Genomic DNA, 16937 nt, shown 5'->3' with positions numbered 1-16937 from the left:
AAGAACCAAAGAAATCAGAGTTAGATCGAGGAAAAGCTAAAGTCGTCGACTAATCGTCCGGTTTCGATTTTACACTGTCTGAGGTAAGTCTATTAGCTATTTAATTTTATTAAATCAGTATATATGTATGTATATCAATTTTATTTTTATTGAGTTAAAATTAAAAGTATATAAATCGAATTGAAAGTATGAAATTATGTACATATATATATGTGTTAGGTTCAAATGACTATGAATATGCAAATATGCATATAAATGTCCTTGTAATAAATTTAGGTGTGAATATATATATATATATATATATATATATATATATATATATATATGTATAAATTATATTTGAATAAACATGTATATACATGTAAATTTTGTTGTATTGAATTTAGGTATGGAATTACATAGGTATGTGATATATTCAACATATGTATGTATATGTAAATAATATTTGAATTTAGTTAATGTTGTTTGTTATATATGTTTACAAGATGTCCGAATAGATATAAATATATGTGTATAAAATATTTGTATAAGTTGGATCGAATAAGCATGTATACTTATGAATAAATACTTATATTGAGTATAAATATGAAATTATACTTATATATATATATATGTTAAATTGAATATGTATGTGTATATAGGTATAAGTTCTTGTTTGAATATAAGTATAGAATTATATATATGTATATATATTTGTTAGGTTCGAATATGTATATATCTATATGTATAAGATCTTGTATTGAAATGGTATATGAAATTATATAGGTTATGTGGTATTCGAATGTTAAAGCTACATAGTATATTATAAATTAAATCTTACGATATTAGTAGTAGAATCTAAAGTATGAGGTTATATATAAATATGTTTTGGTTGAATTATTGAATTATCAAGTTAGATTTGGTGATTAAGATTTATATATCCATGTGTTTTAAAGATATAAGTTATGAATTTTGAGCGGAATCTTTATGCATGGATTTTATATACATATATAGTTCAAAAGTAAGATGATTCAGACTTTACATCTTGTAGGCTTGATGTCGGTGAAATGTTTCAGACTTTACGTCTAGCAGGCTTGATGCCGGTGAAATGTTTCAGACTTTACGTCTAGCAGGCTTGATGCCGGTGAAATGTTTCAGACTTTACGTCTAGCAGGCTTGATGCCGGTGAAATATTTCGAACTTTACGTCTAGCAGGTTGATGCCGGTGAAATGTTTCAGACTTTATGTCTAGCAGGCTTGATGCCGGTGAAATATTTCAGACTTTATGTCTAACAGGCTAATTGTTGGTGTACTGAATCAGGTTTTAAGCCTAGCAGGCTAAGCACCGATGAATCTGTTTAAATTATGTGAATGTTCAGATTCATGTGTTTGAAAAAGTTGTGCATATATTCGGCATAGGTGGTTGATAAATGTATATATATATGCATCTGTTATATGTAGTTGAAATGTATATATATATATATATATGTATGCATTTGGCATATGAAATTGATGAGTATCCATATACGCAATTGGGGATATATATATATATGTATATGTGTATAAACATTTGCTTATAAGTAAATGTTGAATAAGAATGCATTTGGTTATATGCATTATATATGAGTTAGGTTAAAAGTTTATGATTGGTATATATATATATTTACAGATACTGAAATGTGATTGGTATTTTGTATAGGTTTGATTATATGTACATGTTAAGTACATATATGCATTTGGATATATGCAGTGATAAATACATATATACATTTGGTTATAATATTTGTTAAGTATATGTATATATATGCATTCGCTATTCATGTTCAAAGTGTATATACATTTGGAGCTAATATCATTAAGCATATATGTATATAAGCATTCGGCTATTCATGTTTATAGTGAATATACATTCGGTTTTAAGAGTTGATAATTAAGTATGCATTTGACTATATGTAATAGTTAACATATATAGTATTTGTGAATTCATTAAGTGTATCGAAATTACATAATTATTTATATAAGTTTTGTTATGCTATAGACTCACTAAGCTAGAAAAGCTGACTTTTTTTGTTTATGTCTTTTTGTTTTATAGACTTAAAGATCAAGCTTCAAGCTCGGGGATCGTTAGCAAGTTCATCACTCTATCTACTGTCTCGGTATTAAACTGTTTAAAGTTTAACTATGGCATGTGCAGGCTAGATAAATGTTTTGGAAAGTCATACTTTGATATATTGTATATGAAATTAATAGCCATATGAAAATGGCTTATATTCTTATGCTTTAGCTCGATTGTAATATTTTTGTTTTGTTTTAAATGGTCAAAAAATAAGTTTAAAATTTTGCATGTTTAATATTAGACCTAGCTATTTATATGTAACAGTTAAAATTATTAAATTATACTGAATGTCTGTTCTAAGTTGTGTTTTGATTAGTAATGCCTCTTAACCCTAATTCGATGACGGATATAGGTTAGGGGTGTTACAGCAGTGGGGAATTTTTTGCAATGGGTGAAAGCCTGACGGAGCAATGCTGCGTGGAGTTAGAAGGCCCACGGGTCATGAACTTCTTTTCCCAGAGAAGAAGCAATGACGGTATCTAGAGAATAAGCATCAGTTATGACACGACCGTGTGTCCCCTGTAGTTTCTAAAGATTTCAAGTCAACCAGTTACATGACCTGGCACAAGGGTGTGTGACTTGGCCATGTGGCACAAGTCAGTGAGTAACACGGGCTAGAACACGGCCATGTGTCCCTATTTTGAATGTTACACGACCTGAAACACGGGCGTGTGTCTCAGCCATATGAGGCACACAGCCATGTAAACCCTACAGTTTGAAAAATTTTATCTTTTTTTATGAAATTCTAAATGTTTCTGATTTAGTCCCAAATCATTTCTAAAGTGATTCTAAGGCCCCGAAGGCTCGAATAAGGGACGTTATGCATGTGTTTGAATGAATTATGTTATGATATATGAAATTTTTAAGAATGAAAGTTTTTAAGTTATAATTTTCCCTGTAATACTCCGCAACCCTATTTTGGTGACAGATACAGGTTAGGGGTGTTACACCAAAGAACACCTTGAAATAAAAGTTAGTGTTGTGTGATGACCATTCATGTAGCATGCACATTTGGTGAACCCTCCAAGATTTGTGAACTCACAGTAAGTGGCGAGCTACCTTGTAACGCCCTCAACCCGACCTGATTCACTGGATCCGAATTTTGAGAGTTATCATATAAAACTTAACTGTTTAACAAAATCAGCTCACAATTTTTTACTTCTTTAAAACATTTCCTATGGCATTCCAATTGAAATTCTTAATATATGATGGCAAATAAAATGCCCTACCTTGTAACCGCTCGCAAGCTGCCACTTTATAATACCCCTTAGGCCTATTTTAGGAGGGGGAGCAGATTGTTTTACATCAGTAACTTGAGACCTGCACCCTAGAAAAGATCCAAGCCTTCGACCCATGACCCGGCCACGAGAGGACAACAAGGCGAACTAGATTACAAAGCAAGGCTACAAACCCAACTCACAAGAACCTTGCGCGAGCTCATAAGGTAGGATCCCAGGTACAGCTCGCAGAGCCAACTCACAAGAACCTTACGTGAGCTCATAAGGCAGGATCGCAGGCACAGCTCGTAAAGCCAACTCACAAGATAAGGTTACAAACCTAGCTCACAGAAACCTAGGGAAGGCCGCAGTCTCACCTCGCATGTATCCAAGGAACTCATAGGAAGTGCCACATGCTCCACAGGCCACCCACACACGCATCCAGTAGATACAGAGCTTGCCCTGAACGCCAGTCCCAGGAGCAGAAAAGACCGCGTGCTCCATAGACACGTGCCCAACAAACCTGGAGATGTCAATACTGGAGGCAGTAGAATCAAGATAAAATAATGAGGCCCTATCATGAGTTATAATAGTACCAGTAATAACATATATAAATACTCGGATACTCATATCAATAAGACACAAGCAAAATATTACTCAACAGTGTTGTTGTATAAATACAAAAATAGAGGCCAAAAAGGCCAATATCTATGCTTCATTACTTACACCGATTCAATGCGATCACTAAAGTTTGTACTGTTAAACGTGGAATATACTTTGATAATTGGCGTTATTATTATATAACTCAAAATGGACAAATGTCCTTACAAAGATCCAATTCGACCATTATAGTTTGTTGTTATATAAACAACCTTAAAAGAGATGGGCCTCAATTTGTGCGATTCACTTGATCAAGTTGGTAATGGGAATTATTGTTATGTAAACACATACACTAGGATCAATGCCCTTGCCTTCAGTTCCATCATTGTAGTTGAAAAGAATTCTCATAATATTTGTCATCATAGAGATCCATAAAATATACCCTTCCGTCTCATTAAATTTAACTTATTTTTCTTTAAAAGTTATTATAAACAAAACTTTCAATGAAATAATTTTAAATATTTTTTATAAAATCAAAATATTTAAATTTTCACTGAAAATTGTGACATATTTTATTGAAATAGAGGGACTTTGTATTCGTGTCATGTCAATTGGGCTGGGCATTGGCAGAAATGTAAAAGCTTTACTACTTCCTATACGGTTCAAGCACCGATATAATTCATTGGAAATCAAATTATAAGAAACTAGACAGTTTTTTCTTCGTTTTAGCACCAAGGGTTGGGGGGGCAAAAGACAATTTCTTTGTGATCAGATCTTTCATCACAATCTTATGATATAAAAGCAATATATTACGTGCATCCCAAAACTATGCTAGAACCAGGCAAAAATTATCATTTACGACTAACCCATCATATCTTCATCATTTTCATTTCACCATCTCAAAAAAGTACGGACATGCAGTAATTCATGTTAGCGAAACATTGGCATGCAGGCGAGCTCAGAGATCAAATCCCGTGTTACCGAAACAAGTTACAGTACAGCACCAATATCTTCTTCCAACTTACAACCATAAACAAGCCAATGATGTCCTAGTTTGCTTAAAAGCAGGCCAGTGCCTTGATCATCCAAGCTCCTATCCCTCCCCTGTCTCGGCTAAATTCATCACTTTTAATGCATCCTCAGCTTTTTTTTTCTGAGGGACATAATCTGGAAACACCAAAAAAATTTCCAGCAATTGTAAATAATCATGGAAAAAGCTGGGAGAAAGCTGGCAATGCGGATCAGCATATGTAAAGGGAACAAACGGGAGGAGACTGTAAACAAAAATAAATTACAATTAGCAATACCTGATAGAAAGTCATATCTCTTCTGTTCATGGACAACTGTTGCTGCAAAATAAAGAGAGGAGCATCTTAACACAACCGCAGTTGAATACATTTAAACCTTTTTGCAACAATAATAGTATTAATTTCTTTCAAATTTGTGCAATAAGAGCAGTATGGATTTGCCCAAGGTCCACTTTTCAAGAAATGAAGAGTATAATATCATTCAACTATATACTTCGTTTAAATTCAAGACGAAAAATGTATAACTGAAACGTCTTAATGAAACTTCAAGCACCCCATAACATGTACATTCAATCACAAGAAATGGAAGGAGATTATGTTGTGCAAGATATGTGTTATTCATACTGATGCAGAGAAATGAAACAATTCCATTTGAAAATCAATTGATTTCAGCTTACGTTCGCCTACATGAGCCATATTAAAATATCAGAAGAAAGAACCGAATCTAAACATCCAAAATTTTCAATTCAAATGAGAGAACAGCATAAGGTAGATTTTGATGCAATACAGGAATCACCAAAGTATAACCCTAAGCCACATAAACCAATTTTAAACTAATGTTTCTATAAACTCATCTATAGAAGCTTTCATTCTGCTGACCAAACCATGAGAATCCATTGGCAGTATCACATTCCATAAGAATCCGACTTTTTTAGCTCAGAAACATTATTGTAACAATAGATATTAACCGAAAATGCATCCCAAGCTTCAATCCTGGCAATAGTTAGTGTTGTTTGAGCAAATATGTGTAAGGTCGAGTAAGTCAAGGCTCATGCTAATATTCTACAGTAATGTCAGATAGAACCGGCAAAGGAAACAACATATACAAGGAGGATTCAAAAAGGAACGTACATAGGTGCTTGTAACTAAGTGATTTCTTGCGATCTTTAATGGAGCATTTGTATCCATCTTCGCAGAACTTTTCAAGAAACAATTCCTGCAAAAAAACAAAAATACATTTAGACAATAAACAATATGAAACAGAGTGATAATTACCTTTGGATCAAACAATGCTCATACCATACCAATTCCACAGAGAAGAAGAAACAACATGCAAAACACCAATTTTTTTTAAAATTAAAAAAACAACAACAATTTTGAGCAGAATTAAAGCAATGATTTAAGACCAACAATTTCAAGATCCCAACTTTTCAAAATACATTTAAGGCATGCATTCAACCAAACATAGACCCCATAAATGACAGCAAACGATTATCAAGTTTTAACCTTGGAGGATAAACACATTGGGAAAAAAAACCCCACTTTATGACTTTAAAGACTAAAAAAAAGGAAGGAAAAGATTCAAAGGAAACCCTAAAGGCATTCAGGAAAATAACCCCAAAAAAGGGGGAAAGAAAAAGGAATTACCGCGGCTTTGTTAACAAGAAAAACAACATCTTGAGAAACAGCCATATGTGAATCTTCAGTCTTGATTATCCTCTTGATTCTGTTCATTGGAAATCTACACACCTTTGCTTCTTCTTCTTCCTCGTCTACTTCTTCCTTTCGCTTCCTTTTGCTGTTGGGTTTAACGTTCTTGTGGGAGTTGTTTCTGTTTTCTTGGGGTTCTGATTCAGAGCTTGAAGATGGGTCGGCAATAACCTGGGACTTGACCGGGATTCCATTGCTGCTCTTGTTTTTGCTTTTGTCTGGCTTTGATTCGGGATTTGGCTTTGATTTGGTAGGTGTTTTGGAGGCACTTGCTTTCTTCTCTGGTTTTTTAATGGATTTTTTTGTGTCTTTGTCAGCGGTTCTGTTGCTCTTCTCCTTATTCTTCTTCTTCTTGTTCTCTTCTTTGGGTTTCTTGGAAGAGGAGGCCATTGCGCTCTCTCTCTCTCTCTCTCTCAGATTCCGGAAAATCTCAACTCCGAACTCCATGGATCTGATATCTAAGGCCATTATGTAGATTGGGTTCTCTCATGGGCTTAACTTTAAATGGGCTACGAAACCAATTCGTGAGTGACAAAAAGTTGGATTCCCTTTTAAAAGAAGTCTTAAAAATCCAATTAACTGCAACACAATTCAGATGGGCCCAGCTTCAATATATTGTACTCTGAATTTTAGACAAAAAAAAAATCTATAAATCGGTAATAGTTAAGTATCACCGAGAAAAAACATGGACGTATCACTAAATCAAATGCTCAACAATGATAGTTTTACAAGCACATGACGCTAAGCAAAAGTAGCACCAACATGAAGATTATGAGTACATTCTTTTATTACTAACTCATCAAGTAGTTCAAAAACAGGCAGCAATTTCCTATCTCTGCAGTTCATTTCAATCAGAAACTCCCAACAATGTGGTTCTGGTTTAAACCCCGTTTCAGCCAATCCAAACAATGCTGTAACTGCATCATCTACCATTCCGGCTTTACAAAGCTGAATCAACACCTCATTCGACGTTGCATAATGTGGGAAAAACCCCCTATCCAACATCAGACCCAACAGCTTAGCTGCCTTTTCCATTTCATCTTTCTGGCATAATGCATTCAATACAATTCTGTAACTTGCTTTGTTCAAGTAAACACCTTCGTATGGCAGCTTCTCGAGCATCTGAAGCACCTCATGGAACCTACTTTCTCGGCATAACCCACCAAGTAATACATTTAAAGTAACAACATCGGCTTCACATTTGTTTTCCTTCATTTCCTTAAGCAATGACATCGCCTCATCGATTCTACTAGCCCTACAAAGGCAATTCATCAATGTAGTATAAACAATTGTATCAGGTTTCAGACCTGTGCTCTTCATCTCAACAAAAAGTTGTTTGGCTTCTTCCCAACTTCCCTCCTTGCATAAGCCATTCATCAAAGCAGAGTAATTGAATAAATTAGGGCTGCATCCATTGTTTTTCATAAACTCTATTATCTTTCTCGCCCGATCGACTTTTCCTTCACGACAGAAGCCATTAATTAACAAATTATAGGTTAAAGCATCAGGCAATATCTGATCCTTACCAACCATTTCCTCAAACAATTCGATGGCTTCCTTAAGTCGTCTACTTTCACAGAGACCGCCTATCAAGGTTGAGTAAGTAATCAGACTGGGATAAGAAACCTTAGATTTTTTCATCTCCTTTACAACTTCAGACGCAGATTCAAGGTCTCCATTATTACAATGATGTTTAACCAAGATGTTAAAAATGCAGGTATTGGGTCTCAACCTGAGAGATTTCTTGGAGTTCAACAGAAAATCTCGAGCCAAATCAACCTGGTTCGATTCAATCAGGAGATTAAGACAGGTACTAATAGCTTTCAGTGAAGGTTTTTCACGAACAATGGGCTGAATTGCATTGAACATCTCAAGTACCTTATCATGTAAAGAAAACCTGGAAAAATGCTTCATGAGATTGAGGAATATACCTTCATGAAATCTACAAGTTTCATAGCTCATTTGACGAAGTAATGAGTCAACGGCCTGAAACTTCTTCGATTGAGCAAGCTTGTGAAGGATGGTTCCATAGGTGGCACTGTTATGAGTAAAGCCTTTCTGCCGCGACACCTTGTTAAATATTTGTAAGGCCCGTTGTGGATCTTTCTCACGCTTGATCAAGTTGATGGCAGTCTCGTGAGAGATAAATTTGGGTTTCCTTTGAGACTCAGTAGAGGCAAGTGAGGGTTGTGGAGGAGGATCTGGTTTTTGGAAGTTGGGTTTTAGGAGTTGTAGGGGGGAGATCCATGGAAGTGGAGATGAAGAGGAAGAGAAGCAGCGCTGCTTACAGAATGAAACTCTAACCAAATTCATGACAAAATGCCTCCACCTTTACAAGTCTTCATCATCCGGGGAACACAACATTCGAAAAGAGAAACACGGCGGTGGAAGAACTCAGAAGAGAAGAAAAAACCAGAAGGAGGAAAGGAAAAAGAAGGCGATGGCGGCAATCGTCGACGATTTCGTACAAAGAAGTTACGGGTGGAGGAAAGGATAGAGGGGAAAGCCACAACGGCGTGAATGGAGAAGAAGAGCAAAGAGCATGGTGGAGTTGTGGGTTTCAATTCATTAAATGAGATGCTTGGTCCAGTCCATTACAAATTTACAAAGGGCCCAATAAAACCCAACCGAACCTTAAAATAAAGAACAAATGCTGCTTCCATGAAGTGATTAATTTCATAAATAATTTTTATTTTTATGGTGTAAAAATCAATATTTTTTATTTAAATTAATGAAAGCAATTTAAAAGTTTTATATAAAAAACATTTAAATACCATATAAAATTTAATTATTTTAATTTACTTGAAAAATATTTTTTAGAAATATTTATAAAAGACTTTGAAACTATACAAAATTATTGTAAAAGGTATAATCAAACTAATTTTATCAAAATAAATTACAAAATAAAAATTAATATGGAAATATTGAGGGCCAAAAAATGAACTGTTTAAAAATTCAAAATATTTGGTTGAATTAAAATGATCTCACCCCTAATACTTGCGGTGTTTATCACCTCAAGTGTAACTTAAGTTTAAATCTTATTAATCGCATTACTGTTAGAATTTTATATTTCTCTTATAATTCACTAAAAAAATAATATCTTCCAATATCAATAATGAAAATTCTCAAACATATTGCCACAATTTTATAATTTAGCAATTCAACCAAAAAAACTGAAATATACTATTTGATTCTTTTCCAATACTCTTTTCAGTTTTCACTAATATATAATATATTACAAAAAGCAAATAATTTTAGGGTTTTCGTTACAAAATTTAAGAAAACACTTGAAACGATTTGTATAATAAAGCTATTTGTGGCAATACAATGAGTTCGATAATGACGTAAATAAAGTAAATAATTGGGGAAAGATAAATGTGAAAATTGAACTTCGATAATGACAATGTAGAAAGATCGCAAAGAAAAAGAAAGAAAAAAATAGAAAATGCAAATTTTACGTGGAAACTCTTTCAGGAAAAATCATGGGCAAAGGAGAAGAAAATTCACTAATGTCGAATTCGGATGATACAAGAGAAGTTTCGACTACATCTATTTATAGATTGAAAAAGCCTAATTCTATTTAATGTAAAATATATTATGCTAATAAATGCTAAATATATTATACTACTAAATCTTCTAGAAATAAAATATATTTTGTTTAACTTGACTTGCAAGCAATCTCTTAGATTTTGTTTAACTTGACTTGCAAGGAATGTCTTAAAATTTGGGTCAAACAACTTTAACAATCTTCACCTTAACACGAATTATTAATGAGCAAGTTCTCCACCTCTTCCATGAAATCCTTTAAGGGTTTTATCTTCAACGATGAATACCAATCAAGTCTAAAAAATGCTCAAACTTGGTTATAGAAAGTGACTTAGTCATCATATCTGCAGGATTATCATGAGTACTAATTTTGCTCACAACAATATCACCACTAGCAATAATATCACGAACAAAATGATATCGAACATCAATATGCTTTGTTCTCTCATGAAATATTTGATCTTTTGCAAGGAAGATGGCACTTTGACTGTCACAAAATACTGTACTGATTTGAAGGTCTTCATTGAGTTTACTAAAGAGTTCATTCAACCAAATAGCTTCTTTACAATCGGAGGTATTCATTGAGTTCACTCAGCTTCAGTGGTAGAGAAAGCGACTATAGTTTGCCAAGTGGCTTTCCAACTGATTGCACAACCTCCAATTGTAAAGACATAACCTGTGAGAGATTTTCTTTTATTAAGATCTCCAGCAAAATTAGCATCAACATACCCAATGACTCAATCTCTAGTTCTTCCAAATTGTAAGCAAACATCAGTAGTACCTCATAAGTATCTCAAAATCCACTAAACTGCTTTCTAGTGTTCTTTACCAGAATTTGTCATGTACCTACTAATTGCACTGACTGCATATGATAAATCTAGACGTGAACAAACCATAGCATACATAAGAGATCCCACTGCACTAAAATATGGAACATGTGACATGTAGTCAATCTCATCATCTAATTGTGGAGACAAAGTCGATGAAAGTCTGAAATGGGCTGCTAATGGAGTACTAACAGGCTTAGCACTCTGCATATAGAACATGCAAAGAACTTTATCAATGTACCATTTCTGACTTACATACAATTTACTTGCTTTTCTATCTTTGAGAATCTCCATACCAAGTATCTTCTTTGCTGCTCCCAAATCCTACATTTCAAATTCTTCACTAAGCTGAGTTTTAACCTTTCTTATCTCTCATTTATCTTTCATTACTATCAATATGTCATCAATACTATTTTTCTTAAAATAAACATAACTATAAAAGCTACTTCTTTTGAAATCATGAGTAGTCATAAAAAAATCAAACCTTTTATACCACTACTTCGGTGACTGTTTCAAACCATAAAGGGACTTTTTTAGCAAGCAAACATAGTTCTCTTTTTCTGATACTGTAAAGCCCTCTAGTTGTTGCATGTAAATGTCCTCCTCAAGTTCTCCATACAAGAATGTTATTTTTACATTTAACTGTTCGAGCTCCAAATCATACATAGCCACAATACCAAGAAAGGCTCAAATTGAACTGTGCTTCACAATAGGAGAAAACACATCTGTGAAGTTCACACCTGGAATCTGACTGTAACTATTTGCAACAAGTCTTGTTTTATATCTGGATTCTTCAACTCTTGGAGTCTCTTTCTTTTCTCATGAACACCCATTTACAACGAACAACCTTCTCACCTTTAAGAAGCTTCACAAGATCCTATGTTCTACTCTTGTGGAGTGATTCTATCTCTTCTTGCATGGCAAACATCCATTTTTCTGAGTCTTCATAGCTAGCTGCCTCAGAATAAGTTATGACTCTTGATTTGCATCTATATCTTCAACCACATTTAAAGCGTAAGCAACTAGATCAACCTCGGCATACCTCTTTGGAGGTTTAATTTCTCTTCTAGTTCTGTTTTTGGCAATAGAATATTGTGGTGAACAAATGACTTTGTTCTGAATTTCTGTACTAACTTGAGGAGTCAACTCTGTTGTAGATATTGGATCAATTTGAAGCTCCACCTGCTTTTGTTGTTCTTTATTTGAAGAGTCTTTAAGAGATAAGTTAGGCAGCATAGCAGTTTCATAACAAAATAACATATATGCTAATCATAACTTTTCTATTTTTAAGACACCATAGCTTATACCCTTTTACATCAGCCTTATAACCAAGAAAAACACATTTAATTTATCTCGGTTCCAATTTTCCATTATCAACATGAGAATACACAGGACATCCAAAAATCTTTAAATAATAATAATCAGTAGGATTACTAGACTATACCTCTTGTGGAGTCTTTTTCTCAATGGCAACGGATAGAGATCAGTTGATCAAAAAATATGCAATAGAGGTTGTTTCAGCCCAAAACTACTTCGGTAAATTAGCATTTAACAACATACATCGAACCTTCTCTATGATCGTTCTGTTCCTTCATTCTGCAACGTCGTTTTTTTGTGGAGTATGATGAACTATCAAGTGTCTCACGATCTCTTCTAATTTGTATAATTCGTTAAACTCATTAGAACAAAACCTTAAGCCATTATCTGTGCAAAGGTGTTTTATCTATTTTCCTGTCTATTTTTCAACCATAGTTTTCTAGGACTTGAATGCGGAAAACACATCGATAAGTGTTAGCATATAATTAGCTCCACCTCTCGAAGACACTTTAAATGGTCCCCGAAGATCAGAATGAATATAATCCAATGTTCCCTTCGTGTTATGGATTTCTTTGGTGAATCGAACTCTCTTTTTGCTTCCCAAAAACGCAGTGCTCACAGAACTTCATTTTGTAAATTTCGTGCCCATCAAGAAGTCTTTTTTGCTCAATTCTGTCATGCATTTCTCACTCATATGCCTTAAACGCATATGCCAAAGTCTAGTAATATCATCATCTAACAAGGAAGAGGAAGTGACGGGTGCATCACTAGTAAGCTGCTTAATAAAGAATGATGGGAAAATGGTTCGAGAAGGAGAGGGTCTGTTTGATGTTGTGAATGAGTATTTCACAGATTTATTCACATCACAATGAGGAATCCGAGCCATATTTTGGAGGGGGTATGCACATGTATTAATGATGAGATGAATGCTTCCCTTACTGCAAGGTATACATGGGAGAAAATTTATACTACTTTAAAAGCAATGGCCCTGACAAAGGGTTTGGGTTCGGATGGGCTTCCCGCTATGTTTTACTAGAGCTATTGGCATATCGTGGGACAATATATTGAAGATTATTATCTTGGAATTTTGAATGAAGGTATGTTCCTAGTCGATATTAATAAAACGTACATTGTTCTTATTCCTAAAGTTACAAACCCTATGAGCATGCAACAGTTTCGTCCTATTAGTTTATGCTCGTTCTATATAAAATTATTTCAAAAAATGTGGTTAATAGATTTGAAAAAGTGTTGAATTTGTGTGTGGATGAGGCGCAAATTGCATTTGTTCTCGGTAGGCTGATTACGAATAATATCCTACTTGCGTATGAAATTCTTAATGCGTATAGAAGGAAGAAGAAGGGAAAGAAATGACACTTTGCTCTAAAGTTGGATATGAGTAAGACCTATGACAGGGTGGAGTGGAGTTTCTTGGAAAGAATTATGTTAAGAATGAGTTTTCTAGAACATGGGTGGATTTTAACATTCACTATATTAGTTTTGTCTCCTACTTTGTGGTTTTGAATGGTGAGGTGAGTCATAATTTTTCTCCTAGAAGGAAGATTAAACAAGGAGATCCCATTAGCTCGTATCTTTTTCTTATATGTTGTGAAGGGTTTTCTTTCCTTATGCGAATGACAATCTAAGATGATTTAGTAAGGGTCAGCGAAAATTAGTTGAGGGGGACCACAAGTTTCTCACTTATTTTTTGTTGACGCTTATATATTGTTTCGAAAGGCCACAGTTGGGAGAACTTTGGTGTTAAAACAAAATTTGGAGGAGTGTGAGAGTTTCTTAGGGCAATTTGTTAATTTCAATAAATCAGTTATTTATTTTAGCTCAAATGTTGATGAGATTAATAAGGAACGAATATCGAATTATTTGGGTGTTATGACCTCTTCTGAGCCCGAGTGATACATAGGGCTGGCTAATATGGTGGGGTGAAACAAAACAAGATCTTTTCAAATATTGAAGGATTGTATAAGGTATCGAATTGAGAGCTGGTGTGTTCGGCCTTTATCACAAGGGCTTTTTGTTACTAGCCTCTTTTTGCTCTGAACTGAAGAGTACTATTAGTCGATTTTGGTGGAAAAATCATGAGGGTTGAAGGGGATTTCATTGGTGTGAGTGGGCAAAATTATGTGATTTTAAAGAAAATGGGGGTTTGGGGTTTAGAAGTTTGGCAAAGTTTAATGTCACTCTATTAGCAAAACAATGATGGAGGTTGATAAAAAAAATCCGAATTCGTTGTTAGCGCAAGCTCTTAAAGCAAAATATTATTCATATACAGACTTTATGAGTGTGAGTTTAAGAGCTTACCCATATTATACCTGGAAGAGTATCTGTGCTGCGAAGGGATTACTTAATTTGGGCCTGAGTTGGTGTGTGGAATTTAATCCAATATAAGGATTTGAGAGGATGTTTGGATGCCAGGGATGCCAGAACGAATAATACAAAATAATGAGGAAAAATCATCCATTATGTTTGTATCGGAGCTGATTAACCACCAGAATAGGCAACGGGATGAACAGGAAATTACTTGTGTACAAGCCCATTTTTGCCCGGGGCCCAAAACCCACACATTAAACCCAACTACCCCCAAACCCAACAGCAGCCCAACACCAAATCAAAGAAAAAGAAAAAACCCTAGCCACCTAGTTCTTCAGCCTCCAGCGCCGCAAGTCACGGCCACCTGCCCTTCTGACACCACCCACCGCCACCAACTCGCCTACTTGCGTGTCAATCACCTGCAAAATGGAGCAAACACGCAAGAACAACAGAAAACGCAAGAGAAATAGTAAAAATAACATGTAACTTGGGCTATAAAAAAAAGCCAAATGTCTTCATTGTGGAGGGGGTTTTTTCATTCTATTTTCCTTTTCTTTTTGTAACGTTTTTCACAGAAATAAGAAACAAAAAAATCAAAGGTGATTTCCGACCCTTTTCGTTTTTACATATTTTACCATTTTTATTTTACTTTTTCTTTTTTTGTTCATCTATTTATATACATATAATATAAATAATAATAAAAAGAGAGAAACTCACCGGGAGAGGCGATTCGTGAAAAAGGAAACTTTTGGTCTCCCGTCATGCACATCTGCAGCGTGCCTTGGCCAACCCACGGCGGTGTGATTGATCGATGGCGGACCTCGACCGGCTTCGGAAAAGGAGAAAGACTTGAGAGAAATTTTTGGTTTTTCTAGAGAAGAAGAGAAGAATGAAAATTTTGAAAAAATTAGTTTAAATAGCCTTCCAAAGCGACGTCGTTTTGGGCGACTACTCGAGCACCAAAAGCAGCGCTGTTTTGACTGACCTTATTGACCCGACCCGATCCGGGAGATCCGCGTGTTTTTGACGGAAGGGCTAATTTCACGTTTAGCCCTTCTGATTTTTAATGCTTTTAAAATTAGGTTCTTTTAGTCTTTTGAATTTTACCCGGAAATATTTTGCGTTTTCAATTTAATCCTTACCCGAACTACGTCATTTTAATGGAAGGGCAATTTGCTTTACTAGTCCCTCCATGTTTTATGAATGTTTAGAGTAGTCCCCCCGCTTTTGTTTATTTGCGTTTTGAGCCCCGAATCTTGTTTTAATGTTTAATTTAGTCCTTTTGTTATTTTGTTTGTTTTCTTAATAAATTTCATATTATTACTATTATTATTATTAGTTTTATTTTTCTTTTATTTATTCGTTATTATTGTGATAATATTAATTAGTTTTATACTATTTTAGTTTTAATTTTATTTCATATATATATATATATACATTTAGGTATTATGCCCGTACATATATATTTTATTATATAGTATTTTCACATACCTGCATATATGTTTATATATATATATTTCATTTTCATAAATATACATATATATACTTACATAAACTTTTATATCTAATAACTTTACAACATATATATATTTTCATATTTTTATAATCTTATGTATATACATACATATATATTTCCTTATATGTACAAACATATTTTCATATTTTATGATTTTATCTATTTTCCTTTATTGTTATTATTATTTATTTTATTTTATTTTATTTTATTTTACTTTATGTTCATTTATTTATTTATTTATTTATTTATATGTCCATTTTTTATGTTTTAGTTTATTTATTTATTTATTTATTTGTTGTTGTATATACATGATGGATTCTTTTTATTTATTGTTCGTTTTTGCTCATATTATTTTTAGTCGATTACTTTATTTATTATTCCATTATGCTCATAAATACCATATTTCAAAAAAAAGAAAATTTTTCTAAATGAGGCAATATTTAGCTTTTGGAAATTCGAGAAAACATGCCCTAAGGTGCTGGGTGTCGATTTTTCTCGTTCAACCAAATTGCTTAATATTCTTTTAAAAAAATTTTCAAAATAAGGCAATGTTTTGCGTTTGGAAATTCGAGGAACGTGCCCTAAGGTGCTGGGTGTCGAGATTTCTCGTTCAACCAAATAGCTAAATATCCTTTCAAAAATTACAAAATAAGGCAATGTTTTGCGTTTGGAAATTCGAGGAACGTGCCCTAAGGTGCTGGGTTTCGATTTCTCGTTTAACCAAATTGCCAAATATCCTATTGAATTTAAATCCAT

The 16937-nt window shown here is 34.0% G+C and overlaps 2 protein-coding genes across 2 annotated transcripts; both read right to left on the bottom strand.

The window, feature by feature from the left end:
• Window positions 1-4766: 4766 nt before the first annotated feature.
• On the bottom strand, window positions 4767-7201 carry LOC105793589 (DNA polymerase II subunit B3-1). The gene is made up of 4 exons (XM_012622479.2): window positions 6588-7201; window positions 6072-6156; window positions 5220-5261; window positions 4767-5079 (listed from the first exon to the last, which is right to left on the bottom strand). Exons 1-4 carry the CDS (start codon window positions 7116-7118, stop codon window positions 5006-5008), a joined length of 732 nt encoding a protein of 243 aa, XP_012477933.1. The 5' UTR covers window positions 7119-7201; the 3' UTR covers window positions 4767-5005.
• A 98-nt stretch (window positions 7202-7299) lies between these two features.
• Window positions 7300-9200, bottom strand: LOC105793574 (pentatricopeptide repeat-containing protein At5g18475). Its single transcript, XM_012622467.2, has one exon. It carries the CDS (start codon window positions 8961-8963, stop codon window positions 7392-7394), a length of 1572 nt encoding a protein of 523 aa, XP_012477921.1. The 5' UTR covers window positions 8964-9200; the 3' UTR covers window positions 7300-7391.
• Window positions 9201-16937: the final 7737 nt, after the last annotated feature.

This window comes from Gossypium raimondii, chromosome 7 (assembly GCF_025698545.1).
Source record: "Gossypium raimondii isolate GPD5lz chromosome 7, ASM2569854v1, whole genome shotgun sequence".
In the NCBI taxonomy this organism is placed as follows: Eukaryota; Viridiplantae; Streptophyta; class Magnoliopsida; order Malvales; family Malvaceae; genus Gossypium; species Gossypium raimondii.
The sequence above is the reverse complement of the archived record's forward strand: the minus strand, read 5'-3'. Positions and strand labels throughout refer to the sequence as shown.